Below are 27,276 nucleotides of genomic sequence, written 5' to 3' on the forward strand. Positions count from 1 at the left end.
CTACTGAATTTACCTTGATGCTGTTGTTTGCAGCTTCTCACGGGTTTCATTGGTATGATTTTTGTTGTTGATGATGCTTTAGATAATGATGACATGATTTTACTTGGAAATTGCCTAGAGTGATAGATTTCTGATTTGAGTGCCTGTTTTGCATACAGAACTCCACTCAGTTAGAAAACTAGCAAAGCAGAGAGAAAGCTTCTCCCTTTGGTTGCTGTTCTGGCTTTCTATCTGCAGAAATAATTTTCCTACAATGAAACCATTCAAGATATACATTTCCATGATTCTCTGCCTCCAGCCAGAGAGATGCATGCTATTCTCAGCATGTTACCACATTTTTTTCCCTATGTTATTCTCCTGTGTTTATAAATCAGGCCTCACAGTATAATTTATTTATTTTATTTATATCCCGCCTCCCCGCCGAAGCAGGCTCAGGGCGTTTATAGCAGCATAAACGTGTAAGAGGTTTATAGCAGCATCAGTAAAGATTTCAAAGCACTTTAAAAGTTAAAAAGTGTTGATTGAGGATTAGAAGCATTCAGATGGGAGAGATGAACACTGCTGCCGTTTAGGAGGGTGATGAGCCAGCAGGAATGCTTTGACCATTTCCACAGAGCTGTGGGATCACAGCCATATTTGAAGGGTAATCAGCACAAAAGAAACCTCACCTTGAACTCTCAGATTAAATGATTTTTGACAAGGCAATGATACTGAAGCTGAGCAAATATTTTCACTTGCTGAGTGCGTGGAATTTGAAAGACTACAATGGCTGAGAAATGACAATAATTGGCTTGGATCCCATTGCAATTTACCACAGGTGGTGGACGTTTATCACGTACGACTACCTGTTCCCTCCCCTCTCTCTCCTCAGCCCAAAATGACTCGTGAAATGCTTCTCTGGGGGACAGGCAACCCCAAAGAGCACCATGAGGGGGAAGTTGGAGGGCTGCTGTGGGAGGGGGAATCAGCAGAAATCACCCCTCCTTGTGTGTGTGTGTATCTCCTTTATGCAATCCAACTTGTTGTTTCTAAAAAGACGTACGGCAGAATAGGGACTGACTTCAGCTTCCTGTGTTGGGCTTGTGCTGAATTTCTACTTCTGCTCGTGGCTCAAAAGAAACTTCATCTTCCTTCCTTGAAATCACTGGGCATTCTTTTACAGAGCCCCGAAGGGTTAATGTCAATAGCTTTTATACATATGTCCCTTTCTGAGACTGGTGGCAGCACTATTATTATTATGAGATTACAGGGCTGCGGAGAGATTTGTCTCCCATTTGCTTGCATTTGACTTCAAAGATGCAATTTGTTCCTCATAATTGGCTGCAGTGAACAAAATAGGCTGATTAAATCAACTGGGCCAAAACATTATGGATGATGTAGGGCAGAGAGGGGGATTTGGCAGATTTTTCTCAGGAGGAGATTATATAGCTGGATGGTGGCCTTTACAATGAACTTTACCTACTGTTACACCTGGGACCATTAAGTGTTCTTTCCCAACCACAGGTACTCATAAGGATGGTGATTTTAACAGGAATTCTGTTTATTCAGGCAGCAAGCAGGCAGTCTCCAAACAATACAACAACTCAGCAGTTGCTGGAGAACCAAAGTAGGAAAAAAGTACTGTAGCTGCTAGAATGTGCATCCCATAATTCTCCACTTTGTTAACCCTTTCCAAATACTTTATTATACCTAGTGTGTGGCAATAGACTGTAATAAGAACCAAACAGTCTCAAGGTAATGCAGTGGGAAAAGTTGCTACATCAAGTTCAGAGTTCAGTGTTGTTTGTTTTTTGTTTTTTAAAATCAGTCAGTTTTTCACAGTCCACAGTTTATTAACAAATGTGTCTCTGTAACTCATAAGCGTATAGATTTTAACTGTCGAATTCTAGAATTGATGAATTGTTTAAATGTTTTATAGCTGTGAGCCTCCCAGAGCCTGCTTCGGCAGGGACGGTGGGATGTAAATCCGATAGATAGATAGATAGATAGATAGATAGATAGATAGATAGATAGATAGATAGATAGATAGATAGATAGATAGATAGATAGATAGATAGATAGACAGACAGACAGACAGACAGACAGACAGACAGACAGACAGACAGACAGACAGACAGACAGACAGACAGACAGACAGACAGACAGACCAGAGATATATTCAAAGACTGAGTCCAGATTGCCAGCTCAGGGCAGCAGTGTGCCGACCTGGAAGTGAGCTGGCAGAAACTGGAGTGCCCTGGAGTGTCCAGACAGCCCACGGGACAAGCTGTAGGAACCCCGGGAAAGCATGCAGAGTGCTCATGCACACCATCCAACATTCCCTGGGTGCTTTCTGGGTGTTTCCCAGCTGGGGAGGCACCTCAGAGGCACTCCAGCAATTTGCAAGTGGTACCTTTTTGAGCTGGCTCCAGGTGAGTCGGGGACAGGCCGAGGGAGGGAATGGGGCAGCAGGCAGGCAGATGTGCACATTTGGATGTGCTTTTGTGCACTTGCCTGCCATCCCTGGGGCAGCCCATCTGAATCCAGCCATAGAAACCCCTTTAAAGACCTGAAATTAGGCTTTCAGTGGAAAAAGGGAAACAAGGGACAATGCAAAAATCTAATCCCAACTCATCCCCACTCACCCTCTTGGACAGATTCAGGCAGATTTCACCTTTGCCAAGGCTCATGCATATTCCTCATGCCTTATTCCCACTTTATAGGTGCATGATTTATTATTTCTTTAATTGAAAACATTTATATATTACCTTTCTACCAATGTGGGTCGTGTTAATTCGCAGCATAGTAAAATAACATACATAATTAAAAATGTAGACCATTGCTGTGTATTTGGTCATGGACCGTAATAAAGCAAACTGAAACTGAATTAAAAATGACCCATATAAATAATCTAATCTAAAACCACATAGCAGGAACATGTACCTAGAATCCCACTTCTGTGCATGTCTATCCTTGAGATCAGGGCTCTACTGCAGATAACTAGTGAGTTAACGGTAGCTTGCTGACTGCTGCAGAGTATTTTATGGGTCCACCAGAAGAGCCAGAAAAAGACTGGGGAAAGATCTGCTATAGACTTGCAGGGGGAACCTCTTATTTCATAGGATGTTCTTTGTGCTGCTTAGCTGATAACTCCAGGGCTTTTTTTGTAGCAGGAACACCTTTGCATATTAGGCCACACACCCCTGATTTAGCCAATCCTCCTGGAGCTTACAGTGGACCCTGCACAAAGAGCCCTGCAAGCTCTTGGAGGATTGGCTACATCAGGGGTGTGTGGCCTAAAGAAGTTCCTGCTACAAAAAAGGCCTGGATAACTCTATTTCTGGTGTTCTTCCTAGCCTGTTCTGTTTCCAGGACAGAACAAAACATGCTGGTTAAAGAGGGATAGGTTGCAATATTTTTTCACACCATCTGGCAGGAGCCTAGATATAACAGATAATCCAACCAAAAGCATTTCTGGATTACTTTACATCTACGTTTTTTCCCCTGTGTTTTGTCCTATCTAATTACTTTCTCCAGAATTCTTTTTTTTTTGCTCAGTAACTTTCTTTTCACCACCCACACTTTTTCTTTCACCCAACTGAAATGAAAAGATCATTTCTCTGGAAAAAATGTAATTACAGTGGCTCCAATTTTAATATTTTGCTTCCCTTTTTTTTAAAAAAAAAAATCACCACTGGTGTCTTGCTGCCATTCACTTAGTCACGTTCTAAATATATTGTTTTAGTTTACCATGATGTGTGGCTCTGAGCAATATGGAAGAAAACCATTTTTTGTTTTGCTTTTCTCTTGCTCTCCCCAAAGCCTCAACAACAGCTGCAGTTCATTGTTCAAAGTTCTCTTGGGTCTAAAGCAACTGGATCTCTCCCTGGGCAGGTATTATGAACTGGCATTGCTGGATGGTTGTTGAGGCCCTGGGGTCTTGGGAGGGTAGACCACTGTGAAACAGAAGTGGCTGTCCTTGCTCTTTCTGGGCATTCTGGAACTGGATCCTTAAGATACAGTCCAAAAAGCCATCAGCTGCTGCAAGAACTGCCCTCAGGGAGGAACAACACATTCCCTGTTGTTCTGGGGGTTTTGACCATTTTTAAGAGCAGAAATTGAGCCACAGAGACTGCAGTTTAAGTGACAAAACTAGCATGGGGACAGAGGACATATCTGATTCTGTGTTATTTTACTGTTCCCCTCCACATGACACATTTTGAAGCAGATGTCCTATAAGATGCAAATCAGAAGGCTTTGATACCATACCCTAAACAATGTATTTTTCTCCCTGCCCCCTTTTTTGTTTTTGACGTCCAGTCTGTTGAAGTGTTCTAGGGAACTCAAATGTTTTGTGATGTGTTATGTTGTTTTGGATCTTATAGTGGACCAACATGGCTGCCTACATCTCACACACACTTGTATTATAAAAGTAGATGTTTGATGGGGAACTGATGTAAAGGGAAAGTTAAATAGTCCCTTTCCCCTGATCTGGTTTCTTTGCCCCTTTCAGTCCCAGCTGTTTGTTTTCAAGTAGTAGTTTCTTTTTTATTGTGAATGTTAAATTGGCTTGTGTTCTCTGTGTGTCCATTCTCACACTGCAGTTTAGTAAGGGGCAAGTTTTATGAATGGTACGAGAAAAAAGAAAATATTTTTATCACTGATAAAACCGAAAAAACTTAAAAATAATTATTATCTAAAAATTATCTAAAAATGATTTGTTGTATTTATAATTTGTTCTGAATTCTATAAAGCAGATAAAAAATCGTGTAATTGTAATGTAACGATCTAAAGTTAAACACTGTTTGTATTTAAGTTAAGATAGATGCCGCGGACATTCTCCTCAAGGAAGTTTATTCAACTCTACTTATGTAAATAACGTGTATATATTATGTGACAGTAAGTTGATGAAGTGGGTGTATTAATGCCATTGACATTGATACAAAGAAAATAAAAATTATTATGGCAAAAAAAAAAAAAAAAAATACCAGAAAAACTGCCCCAGTTTTTGGACTTTAAAAGAAGATGTTGTCTTAGAACCTTTCTGAACATGGTTGAAGAAGGTGCAGTCAAAACCTCAAAAGGCAGCTTGTTCCATAGCAGAAAGGCAACTACGGTGAATGTCCTGGATGGCTCTGCCAGACTTCATCTACTTACCTGAAGAAAGATGAAGTGGCTGAGAAGAGTATAATTGGTGGGTGGGCACATATTGGGAACAGCAGTATTGTGCCATCCTAACCAGGATGGCCCAAGCTAGACTGATCTCAGCAGAACTGAGAAGCTAATCAGGCCTGAGTTAGTATTTGGATGGGAGCAGGGCTTTTTTTGAGCAGAAATGCACAGGAACACAGTTCTGGCTGGCTTGGGCCGTTTTCGCACTAGCGTTTGCTCCGGCGTAGCGCCCCATTTACCTCCGGATCTTCTCTTGGATTTCGCACATGTTGCTCCGGTGCTGCGCTTTGCTCCGGCGCTTCAGGGATTTTACGCCGGAGTATGTTTTTCAGCAAGTTGCCGGAGTTTCCGAAAACCTCCGGATCCACTCCGGATCCACTCAGCAGAGTTTCCTGTGCGAAATCCATCCACGCCGGATCGACTGCTTTGGGGGCGTCACCCTCTCCCTTTCCGTCCTCCCACCCCATCCACCCGCTTGGCCAATCATCAGCATTTCGAGGCGCTTCCCCAAAGTGCCGGCACGGCCATTTTTTTTTTTAAACTTCACAGTTTTGCGTAATAGCGATATTTCGAAATTAACAAATAGAAAAAAAAAACCCTCCTGGAATAGCCTCAATTGGCACTTCAATTGGTTTCGTTAGAATTTTTTTTCATTATTGACTTTAGTTGCGTTATTCCGCTGTTGCGTTATCTCGATAATGCGAAAACGACCATTGCTGGGGGGGGGGGGAATGTAGTGCCGGTGCGGGCCAAAGCGTCCATGTGTGTGTGTTTTAAGAAGGGAATGCCTCCCTCAGCTGTGCCACCAGGATTTCTGGACCTGCACAAAATCGCCATGTATAAAATGGGAAGTTGGAGTCCTGCATTCTTCTCCCTGGCTACATTCCGCTCGGTTAGAAAGTAGACGCGAGTGAGCTCCTCACATGCGCCACAGAAGGGGAAGGAGAGAATGGAGCGGGGGTGGGGGGAGCTCTGGCAGCAGGAATCAGTCAGGTCCCCATTGCAAGCGCCAGCCGGGGAGGGGAAAGAGAGCGGAGGAAATTTGGGGGGGGATCTAGTGCTTCAGAATTTGGGGGGGGGGAATCTAGTGCTAGGATTCTCCACTGTGAATGCTTCTGTTAATACATGAAGGGCTGTGGAGGATTCTACAGCTGCAGCCAATCCATAAGCAGCAGCAGCACACGTGATGCGGTTTGTCCACGAAAAGAAGGGGAGGCAGCAGCTCGATGTTACGTTAGTACGTTAGTACGTCATTACGCAACCAGACTTGCGCTTAAAAAAAAAATGATTGACAGGGCATCGGACTCAAGCCGATGCCAGTGGGAAAACGATTTGAGCCGGGGCTTCAGGGAAGGCGACTCCGCAAAGAGTCACTAGTGGGAAAACGAGAAAAATGATCTGGACATAATTGCGCCGCGGAAAAAGGGGAGCAAACGCTAAGTGCGAAAACGGCCTTGGTGTCAGGAGTGTGGCCTAATATGCAAATAAGTTCCTGCTGGACTTTTCCCACAAAAAGTGCTGTGTGAAACAATTGTGGTGTCAGGAGGTGTGGCCTAATATGCAGATGAGTTCCTGCTGGGCTTTTTCTACAAACAAAGCCCTGTATGGGAGACCACGAGGAAGTCCTGGGTTGTGATGCTGAGCCAGGCAATGGCAAACCACCTCTGAATGTCTCTTGCCGTGAAAACCCTATGGGGTCCCCATAAGTTGGCTGGAGCTTGACAGCACTTTACACTCACAGTGTTATGCATCAAAATGGACACCTTTCCCCACAAAGACAGTATCAGTGACTTTTCCCTTACAGTTTGTTGGTCTGATGCACATCTCTTCCTAAAATGACATTCCTTCCTTCCTTCCTTCCTTCCTTCCTTCCTTCCTTCCTTCCTTCCTTCCTTCCTTCCTTCCTTCCTTCCTTCCTTCCTTCCTTCCTTCCTTCCTTCCTTCCCCAGTACCAAAGGCCACTCAACCATTGGTCCCTTATTGGTAGGGCTGGTTTAACCAATCAAAATGGGCATTTTTGAAGCTAAAAAAGTCTGGATTTATTTGGGACCAATTGGGATATCTCCTGAAAACATTGGCTTTCATTCCAATGAAAGGAAGGTGGGATAGACAGACAACAAATCAATAAGGAATTTGTCATTATGCTGTGCATTTCTTTTTGCTCTTCCTTGTCAGACTGCTGCCCATCCACCTTCCTCTCTTTTCTTTTCTAGGAAGTTCCTTTTTCACGTGTGTGGCGCAGTAACCAGCAGCCACTCCACTGTGCCTTTTCACTGGAGCGCTATACTCCTGCCACAACACAGCTCTCGTGCAAAATCTGTGTCAGACAAGTCAAGGGCCATGAACAAATCTTGCAGATACAGACATCAATTCTAGAGGTAAGCCAGTCCTCCACCCTCTGTTTTCCATTAACTTTTTTAAAAGAACCTTTTTATAACACAACAAAGCAGCTTTCTTGTCTTTCTTAAAAAAAATATGTAAAGACATTGAATATTTGCTATTATTATTATTGTTGTTGTTGTTGTTGTGTTGTTAAAAAGTTAGGGGGATTCAGAAGACTTAGAAGTATTTGAATTGACAGAGCTGCTATATCATCAGCGCTAAGAGCATGAGCTGTGCTCCAGGAGGTCACCAGTTCTGATTCTATCTCAGTGTTTTGTATATTTTTTAAAAAGTATTATAACTCTATGCATATGGCTGGTCTAGTGACTGTAATAATATCTGTCTGTCTGTCTCAGCTGCAAGTTCAGTAGGTGGCCTAAAATTCAGTGCATAGAAAACTGGCATGACAAGAAGACCTGGGGTTGAATTCTGTGCAATATCAGCCCCCGTGGATTATTTTGATCTTCTTCTTTGTCCACTGAAATAAATAAGCAGTCGCTATTAAGAGGCCTTTGTGGACAAAAAATCACACAACACAGCCTGGTGCAGTGTGAATGAGGAGAAACATGGCAAAATCACCTTCACATATTTGCTAGCACAGGAGTCTCCACTGGTGTAAAAGGAAGAGAGAGATGATTTACCTGCTTCCCCTCTCTGCTCTGAAGCCTCCTGTGTTGTATGGATTTTGCTCACATGGGTCCCTCGTTGCCTTTTTGCCTCTCATAAGGAGTTGCAGAAGGAAAATAAAGGCAAAAAGACGACCCTATGCAAGATCTGCCTGAAACAAAATATCCAAGTGTTAGCCTGGCCTGGAGAGCTATGGGTTTTTTTGTTTTTGTTTGTTTGTTTGTTTTAATGTACAAGGGTGTTTTTTATGGATAAATGTCCCTGTCACTTGAAGTTGTAAAGCAGTCTAAAGTGGTACAATCCAAGGGTACCACCTCTGAGAAAACTAGGATTCAAAGCAAGATTGTTATACAAGGTTTCTTTCCCTCTTCTTATGTGCCAAACAGCTATCTATAGAATGTCAGGGGCTTCTCATTCACAACTGCTTCTTCAAAGAGTTTCTTTGGCACAGCAGTTTTTTTGCCCCTTACCCTGTTTCCAAAAGGTGAAAGAAAGACTGCTGAGTCAACATCTTTCCCCCCCTTTAGAAACTGGATGTGTCAACTTATTGTTGCTAGTGCTTTTGCATGCCAGATAGCAGGCAGCTTATCTTCCAAGTGCAGCCTGCCCAATCTGCTACACTATTTAATTTGAAACAATCAGGGGGGAAATGTGATGTATCTACAGGATTTCTGTTACTTTGCAAGGATGTCTTCTGTGAGGTGCCATAAATGTTATATGAAAAGGCTCATCATACCATTTTGATTAAATATTTATACTGCAGGAGGACCTAGAAGTCCCAGCCAGGAGGTGTATCCTCTTGCATTAGACAGGGAGAAGGACACATGAAAAACACAGTTCCTGACCCATAGAGCTTGCATTTGCAAGGATTTGAAGGTGAATAGGGGAAAAGAAGCCCACAAACAAACCAGGGAATGTCTGCAAGTAATGGCTTGACGTTTGAAGCATTAAAGAACTCCTCTGTACAAAATGTCCCAGCATTTCATTCATATGAATGCCTTCCACTAGTCAGACCTTCAATACATCTAGTCTGGCATCTTGGCTCTGATTGGCAGTAGCTCTCCAATCTCTCAGAGGGTTTTTTTTTTAAAAAAAAAAATCAAGAACATAAGAACTCTGCTGGATCAGACTAATGGCCCATGTATTCTAGCATGCTCTTTCCCATAGTTGCCACCCAGGATCACCTAAAATGGCCACAAGGGTCAAAGTCTGCCTCTGTTTTCTCCCCTTCCACCCATCAACTGGTATTCAGGGGTATAATGCCCTCTGGATGTGAGAGTTCCATCTATGTATGTAAGTGCCATCAAGCCACAGCTGACCTATGGTGATCCCAGCAAGGGGTTTTCAAGGCAAACAAGAAGCCCAGGTGGTTGGCCATTGCTTTCCTCTACAGAATCTTCCTTGATTCCCCCCCCCCCATTCAAGTACCAATCCTGCTCACCTTCCAAGATCCACCATGCTGCCTTCTCTCTGAAGTTTCCATCTTGCCATTATATTAATTACTCACTACTATCATAAGTAATTAATATAATGTATAATATAATATCATGAGTGGGAGCCCTGTGGCGCAGAGTGGTAAAACTCTCTTCTCACTACCTGAATTTGATCCTGGCGGGAGCTGGGTTCAGTTAGCCGGCTCAAGGTTGACTCAGTCTTCCATCCTTCCGAGGTCAGTAAAATGATACCCAGCTTGTTGGGGGGAAAGTGTAGATGACTGGGGAAGGCAATGGCAAACCACCCCGTAAAAAAGTCTACTGTGAAAACGTGATGCAACGTCACCCCAGAGTCGGAAATGACTAGTGCTTGCACAGGGGACTACCTTTTTACTATCATGAGTAATACAAATAACAATATGCTACTGAATCTGAATACAGAAATCAAAATCTATACATGTGGCATCAGTTCTATCCATACTGTGTTTGTGTGTGTGTGTCTGCATGTAATTTCTTGTATAATTACTTTTATTCTAGACTATAAGGAAAATTTGTTATTTTGCCACTTGTAAAGGATGTAGAAAAATGTAAAATACCAGCGATAGAAGCAGGGCCTTTTTTTGAGCAGGAACGCACAGGAACTCAGTTCTGGCTGGCTTGGCATCAGGGTTGTGGCCTAATATCAAATGAATTCCTGAAACAATGGTGACATTGGGGTGTGACCTAATATGCAAATGAGTCCCTGCTGGACTTTTAAAAAAAACAAAAACAAAAAAAGTCCTGGAGAGAAGTATATAAGAAAAAGAATTCAGAAAATGGTGATGAGTATATTGAAGGAGCTTTTATACACAATTAACAATTATTTATTTATTTATTTATTACTTTATATTTATATCCCGCCCTCTCCGCAAGCGGACTCAGGGCGGCTTACAATATCATAAAAACAATCAATTCCATAAAAACATATAAAACCATAATACATTTATAGGTTAAAAACTATTACGCTATCTCAGTCTAGTCTGGCGGTATTAGGTTCTGACTATGACCACCAGCTTCTGTAGGATGTCCGGTGGCAGCCCATTTTCAGTCAACCAGAAAAGCCTGCCTAAACAGTTCGGTCTTACAGGCCCTGCGGAACGCCGACAAATCCCGCAGGGCCCTTATAGCTTCTGGGAGGGTGTTCCAGAGTTCTGGTGCTGCCACCGAGAAGGCCCTAGATCTTGTTGCGGATAGCCTGGCTTCTTTTGGGCCAGGGGCGGACAGCAGATTTTTTGTCCCTGATCGCAGTGCTCTCTGGGGGATATATGGGGAAAGGCGGTCCCGTAGATAGGCAGGTCCCTGACCATAAAGGGCTTTAAAGGTTAATACCAACACCTTGAAGCGAACTCGGAACACAACAGGCAACCAGTGCAGCTCTCTCAGCACTGGCCGAATGTGCTCCCATCGTGGTAGCCCCATTAACAGCCGTGCCGCAGCGTTCTGCACTAGTTGTAGTCTCCGGGTTAGCGTCAGGGGTAGCCCCATGTAGAGAGCATTACAGTGATCTATTCTTGAGGTGACCGTAGCATGGATTACCGTCGCTAGGTCGCTGCGGTCCAGGTAAGGGGCCAGCTGCCGTGCTTGCCGAAGATGGAAAAAGGCAGATCTAACAGTGGCTGCCACCTGAGCCTCCATTGTAAGGGAGGACTCGAGGAGCACGCCTAAGCTCTTGACCTTGGGGACCGGTATTAGTGGCACCCCGTCAAGGGCCGGCAGCTGGATCTCTCTCCCCGGACCGCCCCGACCCAGGTAGAGAACCTCCGTCTTCGTCGGATTCAATTTCAGCCGACTCAGTTTGAGCCAGAAGGCCACGGCTTGTAATGCCAGGTCTAGATTTTCCGGGGTACAGTCAGACTGGCCACCCATCATTAGGTAGAGCTGGGTGTCATCCGCATATTGATGGCAACCCAGTCCATACCTCCTGACTATCTGGGCAAGGGGGCGCATATAGATATTAAATAACATCGGGGATAGGACCGCTCCCTGCGGCACCCCGCAACTAAGGGGGTGCCTCTGGGATGCTTCCTCCCCTATCACCACCCTTTGTCCCCGATCTTGGAGAAAGGAAGTCAGCCACTGCAAGGCAGATCCCTGTATCCCCACATCGGTAAGGCGGTCAGTCAGTAGCTGATGGTCAACCGTGTCAAAAGCGGCTGACAGATCTAGTAACAACAGCACTGCAGAACCGCCCTGATCCAGATGTCGCATAAGATCATCCATGAGGGCGACCAGAACTGTCTCCGTCCCGTGGCCTGGCCGAAAGCCGGACTGGAATGGATCCAGTGCGGAAGTGTCCTCCAGGAATCCCTGCAGCTGAGTCGCCACCGCCCGCTCTATGACCTTACCCAGGAAGGGAAGGTTTGACACCGGCCGATAGTTCGCCAATGTGGCCGGGTCTGCTGATGGTTTTTTTAAGAGGGGACGGACCACTGCCTCTTTAAGAGGTGTGGGAAAGATCCCTTCAATCAGGGACCTATTGATGATGTCCTGTAGTGGTTCACGTAGCCACGTTTGGCTGGCCTTTATAAGCCAAGACGGGCACGGATCTAACCTACAGGTCGTAGGGCGTACAGCTGCAAGGGTCCTGTCGACTTCCTCCAGACTGAGTGGGCTGAAAGAATCCAGAATTGAACCAGAAGACGTGCTCGGTGCCCCAAGATCATCTACTGTATTAATTATGGCGGGTAGGTCGTGTCGGAGTGACGAGACCTTATCTGCGAAATAGCTCGCAAAAGCCTCACAGCCTATTTCCAATTCTCTACTATTTTGTTTGCCCTGCGGCAGTTCTGTTAATGACCGAATTATACTAAACAATTGTGCTGGGCGCGAGGTCGCAGATGCGATTCTGGATGCAAAGTATTCCTTCTTTGCAGTCCGAATAGCCATCTCATAGGCCCTCATAAATGACCTATATGATGTTCTCGTAGCTTCGTCACGAGCGCGACGCCATTGTCTCTCTAGTCGTCTTAATTCTCGTTTCATCGATCGCATCTCCGGGGTATACCACGGGGCGGATCGTGATCGAGGATGAAGAGGACGTCTGGGAGCGATTTCGTCGATGGCCTCGGAGAACCGGTTGTTCCAGGTCTCCACCAGCCCATCCAACGAGTCGCCGGTAGGCCAAGGGTCCCGCATAGCCATCTGAAGCCGCAATGGGTCCATCTGACTACGCGGGCGAGCCCAAATCTGCTCACCGCCTAAACGGGACAGAGGTGGTATGTCCACACGGGCCTTCAGGACCTGGTGGTCAGACCATGGCACTGCCTCAGCAGATATCTGACCCATTGTTACTCCCGCCGCGAAGATCAGGTCTAGTGTGTGCCCAGCCTGGTGTGTGGGCGCTGTTACATATTGGGAAAGTCCCAGTGCTGCCATGGAAAGCACTAGGTCCGTCGCACGAGTGGAAGCTGCGTCCTCGGCATGGACATTGAAGTCACCCAGGACTATAAGTCGGGGATGCTCCAATGCCCAGCCTGTTACAGCCTCCATCAAGGACGGCAGGGCACTGGCTGGTGCGTTAGGCGGACGGTACACCAGCCAGATTGCCAAACTCTCCCCAACGTCCCACTCCAGGCCCACACACTCCACGCCCTTGATCTCTGGCGGCGGAAGCGTCCTGAAGGAGCAATCCTCCCGCATGAAAAAGGCCACCCCTCCCCCCCGCCCGCTAGTCCGGGCCTGGTGAAGGACGGAGAACCCAGGCGGGGCTACTTGGGAGAGAGCAACTGTCTCCCCCTCCCGCAATGGGTCCTAATTTTTTGTTGTGGGCTTTCCACTTTGTTTTGCAGTAAGAAGTTTCAGAGCCAGCTTTATGTTGGGTTTTTTTTGTAGGAAACAGATTGCAGACCTGTGGTATCTTTGTAATATTTGCTTTATTGAGAAATAATCAAATGGAACATGAATGTTGGCAAAGGGGCACTTCTGTAAGGCAGAAGATTGACTCGATAAGATAGAAATTGCCATTATATTACATCCCCCAAAGACTGATGATCTGGCAAATGGTGTATCCATCACCATCCACCTCTTCCTATGATCACATGATTGTGCACCTTTCTGTTCACTACACCTGGCTGGAGGAGTAGAGTTAGAGCTTCTGAATGCCAGCCACATTTCAGGGATGGGTATGAAGGAAGCTGTTCAATGTTAGCAATGGAAGTGTGAAAGCTTAAGTGATTATAGATCATTTTTACTCCCACTTTTACACATGTTACTCCCAGCCAGTCTAGGATCACTCTGCCAAGGAACCCAAAAGAGGCCAAGTCTTTTCTGGCCCTTTTTAATAAGGCCACAATGGACCAAGGGAAGCCATCCTCTCCAGTCTTATTCCAGCCAGTCACACTCATTTCTAGATCCCAAGTGTTGTTCACTCTGGCTTGGAAAATTCCTGGAGATTTGAAGGCAGAGTTTGAGTAGGTGAGGGAGAATTTCATTCTAAGATGTGTTTCTCCTAAACTATATGCTATATGTAGAGTCCACCCACCAAAGATGCCTTTCCTGCTGGTGAACTAATCTCTGGAGATCTTTGCAGGACTCCACTTGAGGTTGATAGCCCTACATCTCTTCCATGATCAGTGGGAGCCCTGGCAAGATGAGAATGAAGGGCAAAGGCCACCAATGGTCCATGTATCCAATTCCTTGACCTATTCCCTCCTTACTGATCACAAAAGGGCACCTCAATGAAACAGGGAGCCACAGGAAAGCAGCCAGCCAGCTTGCAGATTTGGTTGCTTTCACTCACACTGGATGGTATACATACGTTCAATGCACTTTAACATTCATTTGCAACTGGATTTTCCCCATTCCCATCTTCCAGTTGCTTTTTCTTCACATCCACACACCATTCCCTGCCCATCATCTGGAAGGAGAGTCCTTGAACAAGAAGGGGGCGGGGGAGCTTTCAGGAAACAATCTGCTGACAATTAACTCCCATTAAGGAAACATCTACAACCATTACGGAACATTTTCATTCTTTTGTCAAGGACATCATCATTCTTTTATCTTCAGCAGGTTCCACTTATAAAACCTTAGTGATTGATCCATTCATAGTACTCAAGTAGCAATCTAAGAACATTCTTTTATGTGAGTAAACATGTATATGCTTAAAGTTCAGTTTCGTACAAAATATGGGTTACCTTGGCACAGATTTTTAAATGGACTCTAGCTTACATTTCAGTGTCTTTCCTTAAAAGTGGCATAAAGAGGTGGTCCTGTGTATTTGTTCCTTAACTAGAAGTATCCACACAGTTATTCTTCTGCAGACTGGGAGTTGGCTGCACAGTGATTTCCAGTGTAATTAAAGAAGCTGGTTCAGGGAGAGCACAACCCATTAAGTGTTTTCTTTTGCATGCAGAATGAAAGAGAGACCATCACTTTCTTTGCACATGACGACAGCAACTTTCCTGCTCAGATGGGCCCACAAGCCTTCAAGATACCCTACTCCATTCGGCAGAGGATATGTGCCACTTTTGACACACCAAGCTCTAAAGGCAAAGACTGGCAGATGTTGGCACAGAAGAACAGCATCAACAGGTAACTGGAGGCGATTCTGTAGGTCAACCCTTGTTGATGTGAATCATCTTTTTTTGTTGTTATCTCTGTTTTTGAGTCAATATCTATGTAGTAATTAGGGTTGCCAGGTCTGACTCAAGAAATGTCTGGGGACTTTGAGGGTGGAGCCAGAAGACTCTGGGGATGGAGCCAGGAAGGAGGATGTGACAAGCACAATTGAACTACAAAGGGAGTTCTGGCCATCACATTTAAAGGGACCTCACTCCTTTTAAATGCTTTCTCTCAATTGGAGGAAAATGGAGGATAGGGGCACCTTCTTTGGCGGCTCATAGAATTGGACCCCCTGATCCAAACTGTTTGAAGCTTGGCAGGTGTTTTGAGGAGAGGCACCAGATGCTGTGCTGACAATATGGTGCCTGTACCTCAAAAAACAGCTCCCCAGAGCCCCAGATACCCATGGATCAATTCTCCACTATACTTTCTGGGAATCGGTCTCCATAGGGTATAATGGAGTGCCCTCTCCCTCGCTTTCCGATAACCCTGAAGTGGGGGGAGGTCCTCCAAGCCAGGGGATCCCCTGCCCCCACCTGGGGATTACAACATACAAAGAGTATCACAGCAGAAAGGAACAAAGAAACAAAAAGCCCCACGTGAAACCAGCTTCTATATCAAATTACATAAACAAGAAAAACCATTCATATATAAATAATTGTATTTAACCCACATATATTACTTTCATCAAAACAACCATAATACTAATTTCTAAGGACTGGTTTCATGTGGAGCTTTTTGCTTTTTGTTTTTTTGTTCATACCTGGGGATTGGCAACCCTAGTACTAATGAAGTGTAAATACCATGAGCAGCATTCAAATGTCCTGAAAGCAACCTTTAAAATTGTTCAGGAGTACAAGATTATATCTGTGGATAACTGTAATTTATAATAGAGACTCAAAGCAACTTTGAAATGATGGCTTGGGTTCAACAAACTGCCAGTAGATAATACTGATAATACAGGGTCTTACCCTCCCACCCCTCCCTCCAGAGCCATTTCTGATGCTGGGAACATTTATTGCCAGGGTCAAGGGTCTCATGTGTAATAACTACATCAGTTGAGTGACTGTAGGAGGGAGACAGAAGAGAATGAGATGGTTCATGATGTCTCTTATATAAGTGGCACTCCTCTCACAGAAAAGAAAGGATAAATTTTGCCCCCTTATTTCTGTGCACTGCAGCTGTCCACCCAGTGTAGCTATTAGTACACACAAATCCCTTGATTCTGGGAATAAAGTTTCCCAGGATCAGAAATGGCTCTGCGGGGGAGTGGGGGTAGAGACAACCCCATGATCCTTGTACCCAAGAATGGGTTAAAGGTAACAAAGGACATTCCATCGTGTGACATTCCTTTAGAAGGTACTCTGAGCCTTTTAACTTGCATTAAAAATGGTAACAGACAACAAGGGTGAGGAATTCGTGGCCCAGTTGAGGCATCATATGAAACCATAGTAAAAGAAGCTGAACTAGGATTTGGAAAGATGGCCAACTACCTTCCCATATGGTGCTGGAAGCTGCTAGAGTCAGTGAGATATGGAGAGTCATCCAGTCACCTATCCCATCCCTCCACCTCCACACACATGAGGACAATATTTGACTTCAGTAACAATACTATGAAGCATCATTCATGAAGGACAAAATGGTATAGGAAAGTAGCAAAGTGGAGAAACAATGTTCTTGTTGATGGCAAAGGATGAGGTATAAAAAATGTGTGTTGTCAGCAGTCGATCTTCACAGTTTAGAAAAAGCTACCGACGTACGTTCCCAAGTTTTGCTTAAAATGTACGGGCCTTGCATGTTGTGGGGCCTTCAAGATGTACACTGAGCAGGCCCCTAACATGTAGCTGCCCCATTTTGCATATGCAGAAATACCGTTATGGACTTTTTTTGAAAACATGACCTCCAGAGCTATGGTTATACATGTGCTTCCTGCCAGGCATTCTTTCTACAAGGAATGGAACAAAACTTCTCCATCTTGTTCAGCTAGTGTGGCTGGAGGAGAGCTGAATCTGCTGATTTCATGTCTTTTCAAAAGACAGGAGATGCCCATATGGACAGGGCTGAATCTAAGGCAATAAAATAAACTATTTCAACATTGACATAAGGCCATATAAAGCAACAGGTGCATACCACTGAGGAGACACTTAATTTCAGAAGAGGAAAGAGTCTAGGCTGGGGTCCCAAGCTTTGTTGAGCCCTTGGCACCTTTGGGATTCTGATACAGGGCAGAGGGCACAAGGGGTGGAGCAAACCACAAAAAAGGGGGTTTACAGGAGGTGGAATTATATACACAGAGGAAGGCCAAGTGAAGAACAAAAGGGGGGTGGGTAAAGAGAAGTAAGAAAGAATGGTGGGGTCACTTGCCACTGCTACAGCATTATTATAATCTGCCCAGCCAGTTGGATCTCCAGTAGCCAGTCTGAGTCCCTGTTGGGTCAATGCCCAACCTCATTCCCACCAACAACACTTCATGGACATCAGGAAAGGTGTCAGTGTACACCATGTTGTTGGGACCCCTAGTCTAGGCTGATTGAGATAACTTAAGATGTCTTTCCAGAAAGCAAGAGAGGGGTTTCCTTTTGTTGTTGTTGTTTATCAGCATAGATGGAATTGGAAAACAAGCAGCACAAAATTGATCTCTGTGCTTTGAACCTACAACTGAAAACATTTGGAGTATTGAAGAAATTGAATAAGAGCTTGTTCCTCATTTTGAAAGGGATAAAAAGTAACACCAGCCAAACACTGTACCTTTGAAATACTGGGTATCTTTCCAAGCTTCTAATCTGGGCATTTGTTAGAGTTGTGGTTTGGAACACCCACTGTCCCTTCTGGAACTCAAGCGTGTGTGTTTTCCATTGGCTGCACTAATTGTGCACAGAGAAAAAAGAAACAAGACACCAGAGGCACACTGGAGATGGATGCTTTTTCCTTCCTGAATGTTTGGAATAACTACCCAGCCCACAGTCTGCTTGTGTTGCTTCCAAACCAATATAAGTGCTGTTGGAAGAAGTGAGTGCAGGTGGCTGATCTTGGCTGGTGGTATTTTCTTGGTTGGCTTTTTTGTTGCTGTAGAGCTCCTTGGGTTTCTTAATAACTTGGATATTTATTATCAAAGACAAGATGGCAAAAGGATGCTTTCTTGGCAGGTAGATGGCATACCTAAGCAGTGTATTAGTATTGCAGGCTGGACTTCATGAAGAGCACAGCCTCCATCTGACTGTAGGCATTTTCAGAGGCAGCAGTTTGACTACTGTGAAAGAAAAAGGATGCTGGACATGATAGACCACTGGTCAGTTCCTGCTGCGCTCTTCTTATGCAGTAGGGTTTTTAAATTTTTAAGATGGCTCCTATTCAAAATGGAATTTATGTAACTGGAAAAGATTACTACATTCCCTTTTCTCTGATCCTTTCTTGGAAATGCTCTTCCACACTGTGTAAGTTTATAGATACCCATAGGTAGAAGAGCTTTTGGGGAATGGGGGGGTGTCCCCCAGGCCATGACTGGATATAAATCTACTAATATCAAGTCACATGATCAGGAAATCTCTACAATGGAAGCAGGGAATACATTGCAAACAGATAATTTTAGTACCTATTGTTACTCTGTAATTTTAGATTTTATATATTTTAATTTGGTTTTTTACTGTTGAGTGTTTTTATGATGTAACCCGTCCTGAGCCTGTTCCATGGGAAGGGCCGGCTAAAAATCGAATCAAATAAGTAAATAAATAAAAATAAATCATTATGGTATTGCTTCGTGTCTGTGTTGGCCTCCTATAGTGGTCTTAGTTCCAATCATGGTGTTGATGATGCCTTACAGTATCTTAAATGTCCTGGGTGTAAGATATGAAGCTGATGCTTTTTTTTTCTGAATGTTTTGAACAGCTAACCCCAGTAGGCTAATCATTAGTCTACCTAATCCAGTACTATCTATTTTCGCTGGCAGCAGTTGCCTGAGATCTCAGGCAGAGACTTTTCAATTGGCAATGTTAGAGATGAAACCAGGAACCTTCTGTTTGGAAAACACATGCCCATCCATGATTATCTTTAATGTCCTAATATGGCAAGAGGGATTTGTGCACGGATGTATCAAAATTCATTCCTGGATCAGGTCTTTGACTTGTGAATTGAAGGTTTAGCTAACACAGCACCTCAAAAAAAATTCCTGTAGTCCCATGTCATGACCTTTGAGATTAATTAGAAAGCTTGCTATCCATCTATCAAATAAGGAATGCAAGGATGGGCTGGTTCTAATTGGTTGCTCCTCTACTTGAAATTCCCTTTCCTTAGAGACACTGTAAAGCAGAAGTATGGATATGTTCTAGAATATCTTCTGGAAATTGTGTGAGACCTTTGAATTCCAGCTGACTGTTGGGAACAAGTGAACAAGAAGGGGTGTAATAAATGTAGCTGGCAGACTAATTTGTTACCTACCCCTGATGGGATAGGCTATAAATCAACATAAATAAATAATGGCTGAATGTCAAGGAAACTATTACATCATCCAATCCTTTTACAATATCATGAACTTTAGGCTATGAGGAATAAGCATCACCCCCAGTGGAAGCAACGACGACAGCTTGAAGAAACAATGCCAAAGCCTATTGGCTTGAGCTGAGAGCAAAAATATGGATTCTTGGATCAGCAGTATGTCATGGAAGGGAGTTGTCTTGTGTGCCAGGATGTTCTTGGTTAGTACATTGAGCAACGTTTGTCTATTGATCTGTAAATACAGAGCTCAGCCCCTCGGTGAGGAAGCTTAGGGATGACATTTTGCCAGAAATTATGAGGCAAAGGTTTGATGACTTTCCAGAAGGCTTTAGACCTCCTGGCTTTAGCTTGTAAACTACTCTTTTTCTGCAGTGCCCAGGTTTCTGTGCTGTAATTAGAGAAATAATCACGTTTTAGGGTTGTCAACTGGCTGGAGAAAAATCCATGGGCCTCTTCTGCTACTCCACATTCCCATACTGAAATCAGCAGGTGAAACTTTTCATGGCAGGGAGCTAAACACTTGCTCATCTCTGCACATCAGTCTGCCATTAAATGGATGGCAACAGGGGCCACTTCAGAACCTGGCAAGCAAGTCATTAGTGATGCTGCCAAAGTTTATATTGACCTGGCTGAGTGTATGAACTTTGGTGGCATTTAATACTTGTCTGCAATCCAAAGTAATCACTATTGCCCACAGAAATTCTTCTGGTACTTGAGTTTTAATTTCTAAGTGCCAGATACTAAATTCTAATTTCTAAGTGCTCATGCTAAAGCCTCGGGCGGCCTAGGACAACTCCCATTTCCAGGGCTTCTGGTGTTTGAGATGCTTCTGTTGCAGAGTTCAAGGAACAGAGATGGGGGCCTCCAGCAAGTCTTCTTTTCCATCACCACTGTCATCATATGGTGAAGTGGTATGGGGACTGTATGGGCAAGCTCAGGGGATCGTTGAGAACTGTGTGGCCCTGTTGTCCTTGTGATAATGTGGTGAGGAACACAACAGGATCTAAATTTATGAATTGTGTTCAGAAATAACCAGGCTAGTTCTGATTTTTAATTGACATTTACAGAGCCTTTGGGAATTTTTCTACCATTTTCCTCTGCATACATTGAACATACGAAGTGGTCTTATACTGTTATACCATTGAGCCATCTAGCTTGGCTTTATTCAGTCACCAGCATCCTAGAGTCTCAGGCAGAGGAGGGCACTTTGACAGCACCAGCTATATAAAGCCTTTTAATTGGAGATGCCTGGAATGCACCATGGAGTTTTCTACTTGCAAAGAATGGGTCTACCTCTGAGTCACATCCTCACCCCACATTATAAAAGAAGCATGCATACATTTATTTGGTTCCTCTCTCTGCTATTGCTGCTGCTACTTGTACCATGCAAAGACCTTCACAGTCTGTTGACATGCTTCCACCTGGTTCCCTTTAAAAAAAACCAAAAGACTGATAATACAGTTATTTGTCTTCCCAGCCTAGATGAAGCTTTTCTTTGTATGGTTGGGGTTTGTTCTATTGTCAGCTTCACAATGCCTTTATGGCCACAAAATATCCTGGAGCTCAGTTTAAGAAGCCAGCTGTATAGACAGCAGAACTATCCTGCTACCTGTCAGTTGTGTTTCATGGGAGAATCCAGCATGGACACAGAAGCACCCCACATATTTGGGCTAGAGGACCCAACAATACTGAATTGAAGCAGCATTTCCAGATATGCTACCTTAATTGGTGTACTCAAAGATGTCTCATGACTCAGGACCAAACTAGATGAGAAACTGGAAGATCTGCAAAGAAAATGCAATGTTCCCTCTAAGCTGAGTTAGTGTGAGCTAGCTCGCAAATTTTTAGCCTCTAGCTCACACATCCTTGTCTCAGTGCAGGAAAAATGGCCCTAGAGCAAACTAATTTATGCAGTAGCTCACAACTTTAATGCCAGTAGCTCACAAAGTAGAATTTTGCTCACAAGACTCCGCAGCTTAGAGGGAACATAGGTCCTGAGCATATTACTGGCAAATGGGGGGAGGGGGTTGATTGAGATGAGACCAGATCTTTTTTTTTTACAGCAAGAACTCCTTTTTATATTATGCCACACACCCCTGATGTAGCCAATCCTCCAAGAGCTTACAGGGCTCTTAGTAAAGGACCTACTGTAAGCTCCAGGAGGACTGGCTACATCAGGGGTGTGTGACCTAATATGCAAAGGGGTTCCTGCTACAAAAAAGCCCTGAATGAGACCATAATCAAGGAACAGGCCTGTTGATTCTTTCACCCTGTGTTCATTGCAGAAGTATGTTCATGGTCAATTTAAGGTGTTGTTCTTGACCTTTAAAGCATGGGTTCCTGACCTTTTTGAGCCATTGGACACGTTTGGAATTTTGAGACTGGATGGTGAGCACCACCCAAAAACAGCTTCCACAGAAGAAGTTCTAGAACAGGCCTCTGATGGTACCCTGCCCTCCCTCTACCTTCTGCGGAATGTACAAGACAGAAGAGTTTTTCGTTTTGTTTCTGACTGCCAGTTTTGTAATGTGGTCATAGTTTACGAGCCCTTATTCTGACATAAGTATAGGCAAAATATCAAGTTGCATGGACAGCAGAACCCATCCTGGTATCTGTCAGTTGTCTTTCATGGGCAAATCCAGCATGGACAGGAGCACCCACATATATGGGCTATGTGGATCCAACAATATTGAATTGAAGCTGCATTATATAAGCAAAAGAAGAATTCGGGTTTTATTGAGCTGTTTTATTATCTTATCAATGCAAATAGTATGGTAAACTACTAGTTTCCAACATCTTTGGCATGGAGACCCACAAGTCCAAATTCATTTGGTGTGTTGACCCACTTACAAAAGCAAAGCATGTACAAATCAGCAGAACTGGAAAGCCTGGGACCCACTTTCATAGACTTTATGACCCAGTTTTTGGGTCAGGGCCCACATATTGGAGAACACTGTTGTAAAAAACCTTGAGCAGCCTTATGCAAATGTTCTTTGCCACATTGGGCAAAATATGCTGTTGTTGCCCATATGTTTCCTTAAAATAAAGATGAATGACATGGGGGAAAGTGCTATTTCCCTTCCCCACTGTGCTGGGGCTCTGATCTGAATCAACTTTGCAAATGTTTGAGAGATCGGTTCATAAATCTCCCAGGATCTTGTTAAAATTATTCTTCAACATGTAAATTGCTACTCTCAGAAGGTAATGTGTTTTGAATAGGATTGGACGTATGCCACTTGTTCCATTCTGTGCTGTTCCTTAGTTCTGCTGTGTTAAGAGTTCTTTGCTCCTTATCCTTCGTTAAGTGTTCTTTGCTCCTTATGCGTCCAGTGATCCACTACACATTTCTGTGAACTTCGTTCCTGTGAATGAACATGATGCACATATATTTAATACATATTGCAAGCCATACTTCCAGAATAATAGCAGTTTCCAAATTAATGTCCACTGTACGGATGAGCACAAACCTGCCACTAAATGTGTGGCTAAAATTGCCTGGATTGTGGGTTCTGAGCCAAGGTTAATGCAATCTTGCTTCAATGACCCTTCCAAAACTTTCCATGTGGTTTTTGGAGGTTTGTGTGTCTTGTGGTGGAGGGGTGTCAGCAACATTTCCAGTAGACATGCTGGAACTGATATATTAATATCTTCAAAGCAATGGTGGGATGGACTTATGCAGCCCTGGAAACACCAATAGTGGCCCTCCAAAGCTCAATAGTTAGTGCTGTCTGCCAATAAGACAACTCCCATTCCGGTCCATGAGAGCAGAATTATATATATATACAGCTCACATATAGCAGTTGTTTTTTCACTGGCAGCAGATGCAGACAGAGACTGAGAGGGAAGAGAACTGGAAGTCATTCCTCTTGTGAACAGTGGGGTTGGGGGTGTTTAGTGCTGGTGTGATGGACTACACTTTTAAGAAGCTCAGAAGTGCTGTACAAACAGCTGAAGGACTGTGAAGGGTTAATTCTTCAACAAAAACCAGGAAGCCTTGAGTGACAGGCTCTTCCAAGCAATCTGACTGGATGGCATCAGCTGAGCAGAGAAAGACTTCTGAACTGCATGCTGAAGAGAGAGTCAGATTGCTTTAAGGTAGTTTATGGATTGATTCTAAATAGGTCTACTTATTTATAAGTCCCATGTTATTCAATAGGACTTACTCACCGGAAAATGTTTTAGGACTGTGCTACAAAATGTTTGCATAGCATCGAATCCAGATGACCTTAAGACAGCTCTCTCTCTCTCTCTCTGGAAGTAGAATGATATATACTTCCAGCTCACATGCAGCCATTGTTTTCTGTTGGCAGCTGGTGCACCACACATTAGAAGCAGAGACAGAGAGGGAAAGGAACTGGCTGTAATTTCCCCAGAGAGCACTTTCCTGAGGGCACCTGCTTTGGGGGGCTGGGTTACAAAATCCAATAGTCACAAAACTTGGAGGGCAGGAAGAGGAAAGTCAGCTGGAGACTTGATGCGAGTTTGGCATCTCTAGCCCACAGGGAGGCCATTCTGTTGCATCACAAATCTCATGAAATAACTGGTTCGCTAAATAGAGGGTCGGGTTCGTGTGGCCCCATGAACCATGACCTGAAACGAACCTTCATTTTCTCAGTTCATGCACATTCCTAAGCCAGTGTATTGTTCCATCCCAAAATCTAGATATATCAACAGAACATGGGTGTAAAGAATGCATCTTCAATTGAGTCCCATGACATGGACAAGAAGGCCTATCAAGGAAGACTTTGGAAGCATACTTAGTTTGAAGGCTATGTGAAAAGACAGGAAAACTGTTGCCCCTGGAGTGGTAACCTGTGACAGCTGTTTCACATATCCACTGGACAAACATTTGTGAACTCTGTCTTAGCTCCATTGGAAGTTGTTGTTTTTTTTAGCACTTCTAGTTCTATACCAATTTCAGCATAACCCCAGGAAATCAAAACTTTTCAGGGCTTATACATGCATGTATTATGTATAATGGAGCGGTATGTAAATATGATTATGCATATGCATGCTTGTGCAATAGTTTTGACTTGGATGATTATCCCCAGAGGAAATACTCAAGTCAATTTGTCAAGAGGCAAGCTTAATAGCAGAGTTGGAGAATAATGTGCATTCAAAAAACCCAGTTTGTTCCACTAGGTCCTTTCCAAATAGATGTCCTGAACATTTCCATAAATCATGGGTGCACATTTTTTTTGCAGAATCAAAAAAGCGCAGTTGAAAAGAGGCAACTAAAAAACCAAGGTCTGTGCCAAAGCACAGCAGACCCTCATAGGAATGCAAATGCCCTCACTCCCTTGCCTTGCATACAAATACATAATATTTCCTTATGCCATCATCATTTGCTACTAAATTATGGATGCCATTTTAGAAACTCTTTTTATTTAAACTTTTTGTTGTTCAGTCACACAATCAAGTCCAACTCTTTGTGACCCCATGCACAAAGTCACGCCAGGCCCTCCTGTCTTCCACCATCCTCTAAAGTCTGCTCAAATTCGTGTTTGTTACATCAGTAACACTGTCCAGCCATCTCATCTTTTGCCGTCCCCTTCTTCTTTTGCCTTCTGTCTTTCCTAGCACCAGGATCTTCTCCAGGGAGTGCTCCCATCTTATTTGGTGGTCAAAGTATTTGAGCTTCAGCTTCAGCATCTGACCTTCCAGGGAACAGTCTGGGTTGATTTCCCTTAGGACTGACTGATTTGATCTCTCAAGGGACTCTCAAGAGTCTTCTCCAGCACCACATCTCAAAAGCATCTATACTTCTGCGCTCGGCCTTCCTTATGATCCAACTCTCACAGCCATACATTACTACTGGGAATACCATCGGTTTGACTATACGGACTTTTATTGGCAGGGTGATGTCTCTACTTTTTATTATATTGCCCAGGTTCGCCATAGCTGTCCTCTCAAGGAGCAAACGTCTTTTAATTTCATGGCTACAGTCACCATCTGCAGTGATCTTGGATCCCAGAAATGTGAAGTCTTTCACTACTTCTATGTCTTTGCCTTTAAACTAGGATACTGCTATTCCCATCCATACAAATAACCTTGTTTATACAGTCCTGAGAAGCCATACTGTTGTTTCTTTTTAGCCAAAATGGTGCTTTCCCAGAATGCAGTGCCAGTGTCTTCTTCACTGGCTTTTATTATGTTTTCCAGTAGTGTTAGGAAATGCCAACAGATCAGGATCAGCCCATATGAATTTACCTGTTCTTTAAACTCATCTTTTGAGGCCTCTGCCCTTCTATGTTGGGGCAGGTGATCAGGAATAGGGCCTTTTCCGTGATTTTAGACTGTAAGATCCCACAGCTAACTTTACTTTCTTTTAGGCACAAATTGGAGGTGTTTTTCTGTGTATTTGATTATTGATTTAGTCAAGTGTTGCTTGTCTCTTTTTGCTCACACTGCTGTTCATTTTACACTGTCTCAGTGTTTTAGGGTTGGTGATTACTGTTTATTTTTTGCAAGGTGTCCTGAAGGCCTTTCATTAAACAAGTATAATGGTGGAATATTGGTTTGGCTTTTTAAAAAAGATACAGCAACATTCTTGTGGTGTTTATAGTCTATGAGCTGAACTTCTTTTTGGATTGATGATGTATTGACCTCACTGTCACAGTCTTAGTAGTGACAGTCAACATTCCCATGTCCTAACCAATTTGCTTCTGCTCTTCTCTTTCTGTAGGAATTTGTCTTATTTTGCTACCCAGCGCAGCCCATCTGCTGTCATTTTGGACTTGTGGGAAGCCAGGCATCAGCATGATGGGGACTTAGACTCTCTAGCCTGCGCCCTGGAAGAGATAGGAAGGACACAGCCCAAAATCTCTAACCTAACAGAAACTCAAATTGAGGAGTCCAGCTTCAGCTTCAGCAGACAGAACGGACTTTAGTGTTCCTTTTCCCTTCAAGAACTGGGAGCCAGCTTAAACTTTGTACTTGAAGGAATTCATGTCAACAGGGAGGAAACAGTGGTGGTGTTTCCTCCCTTTTTCTTCTGCATTTCATATGACGGCTCATTCCTTCATTGCCTCAGTCCCATTCCCATTTGGAGGAACAGAAGAAGCTGGTAAACCATAAGGAAGATGCAACTTCTCTGCACAATTCTTTCTGTGAGAGGGGAAAGCAGCTCTCCTTCTTCCAAAGTTAAATAATTTTTGAGTACTAAAAATAAGGGCATTCCTTTCCACACAAAATGTGTAAGAAATGCTACTGCAGCCAAGAGAATGGTAGATGAAAATGTAGTGAATGTTTCAAGATGTGTGGCATTCTAAGCACTGGATGAGTTTTTGGTTTTAATTGTTTTGCCTGTTCTCTGTTATTTTATAACTTGGTTTAGTCAAACTAGTACTGGACAACTGGACTTTCACCCAAGATATAGCCATGTAGGAGGCCCAGGTTCAGACAAGGTGATACTGGCATGTAACATGGTACTAAAAACAAACAAACCCTTAAAGCAATTTATTTATTTATTTATTGTCTTGGGCACCCCAAACGGCTATCAGTTTAAGTTAATTTAGCTGAGGTTAATTTTTTTTTTTAAAAAAAAAGTTGAGTCCACTGTCTAGCTACGGAGACCCATTCATCAGCAGTAAAA

The 27,276-nt window shown here is 43.7% G+C and overlaps 1 protein-coding gene across 2 annotated transcripts in view; it reads left to right on the forward strand.

Moving 5' to 3' along the window:
• The window catches only part of UNC5D (unc-5 netrin receptor D), a 558,897-nt gene extending 532,099 nt beyond the window's left edge, over positions 1–26,798 (forward strand). For both annotated transcript variants that reach the window (XM_060251212.1, XM_060251213.1), the window contains 3 exons: positions 7,365–7,529; positions 14,983–15,161; positions 26,368–26,798. In XM_060251212.1, the coding sequence (XP_060107195.1) occupies positions 7,365–7,529; positions 14,983–15,161; positions 26,368–26,572 (549 nt within the window). In that variant the 3' untranslated portion in view covers positions 26,573–26,798. The remainder of the gene's footprint in view (positions 1–7,364; positions 7,530–14,982; positions 15,162–26,367) is intronic.
• Positions 26,799–27,276: the final 478 nt, after the last annotated feature.

Source organism: Heteronotia binoei, chromosome 12 (assembly GCF_032191835.1).
Source record: "Heteronotia binoei isolate CCM8104 ecotype False Entrance Well chromosome 12, APGP_CSIRO_Hbin_v1, whole genome shotgun sequence".
Classification (NCBI taxonomy): Eukaryota; Metazoa; Chordata; class Lepidosauria; order Squamata; family Gekkonidae; genus Heteronotia; species Heteronotia binoei.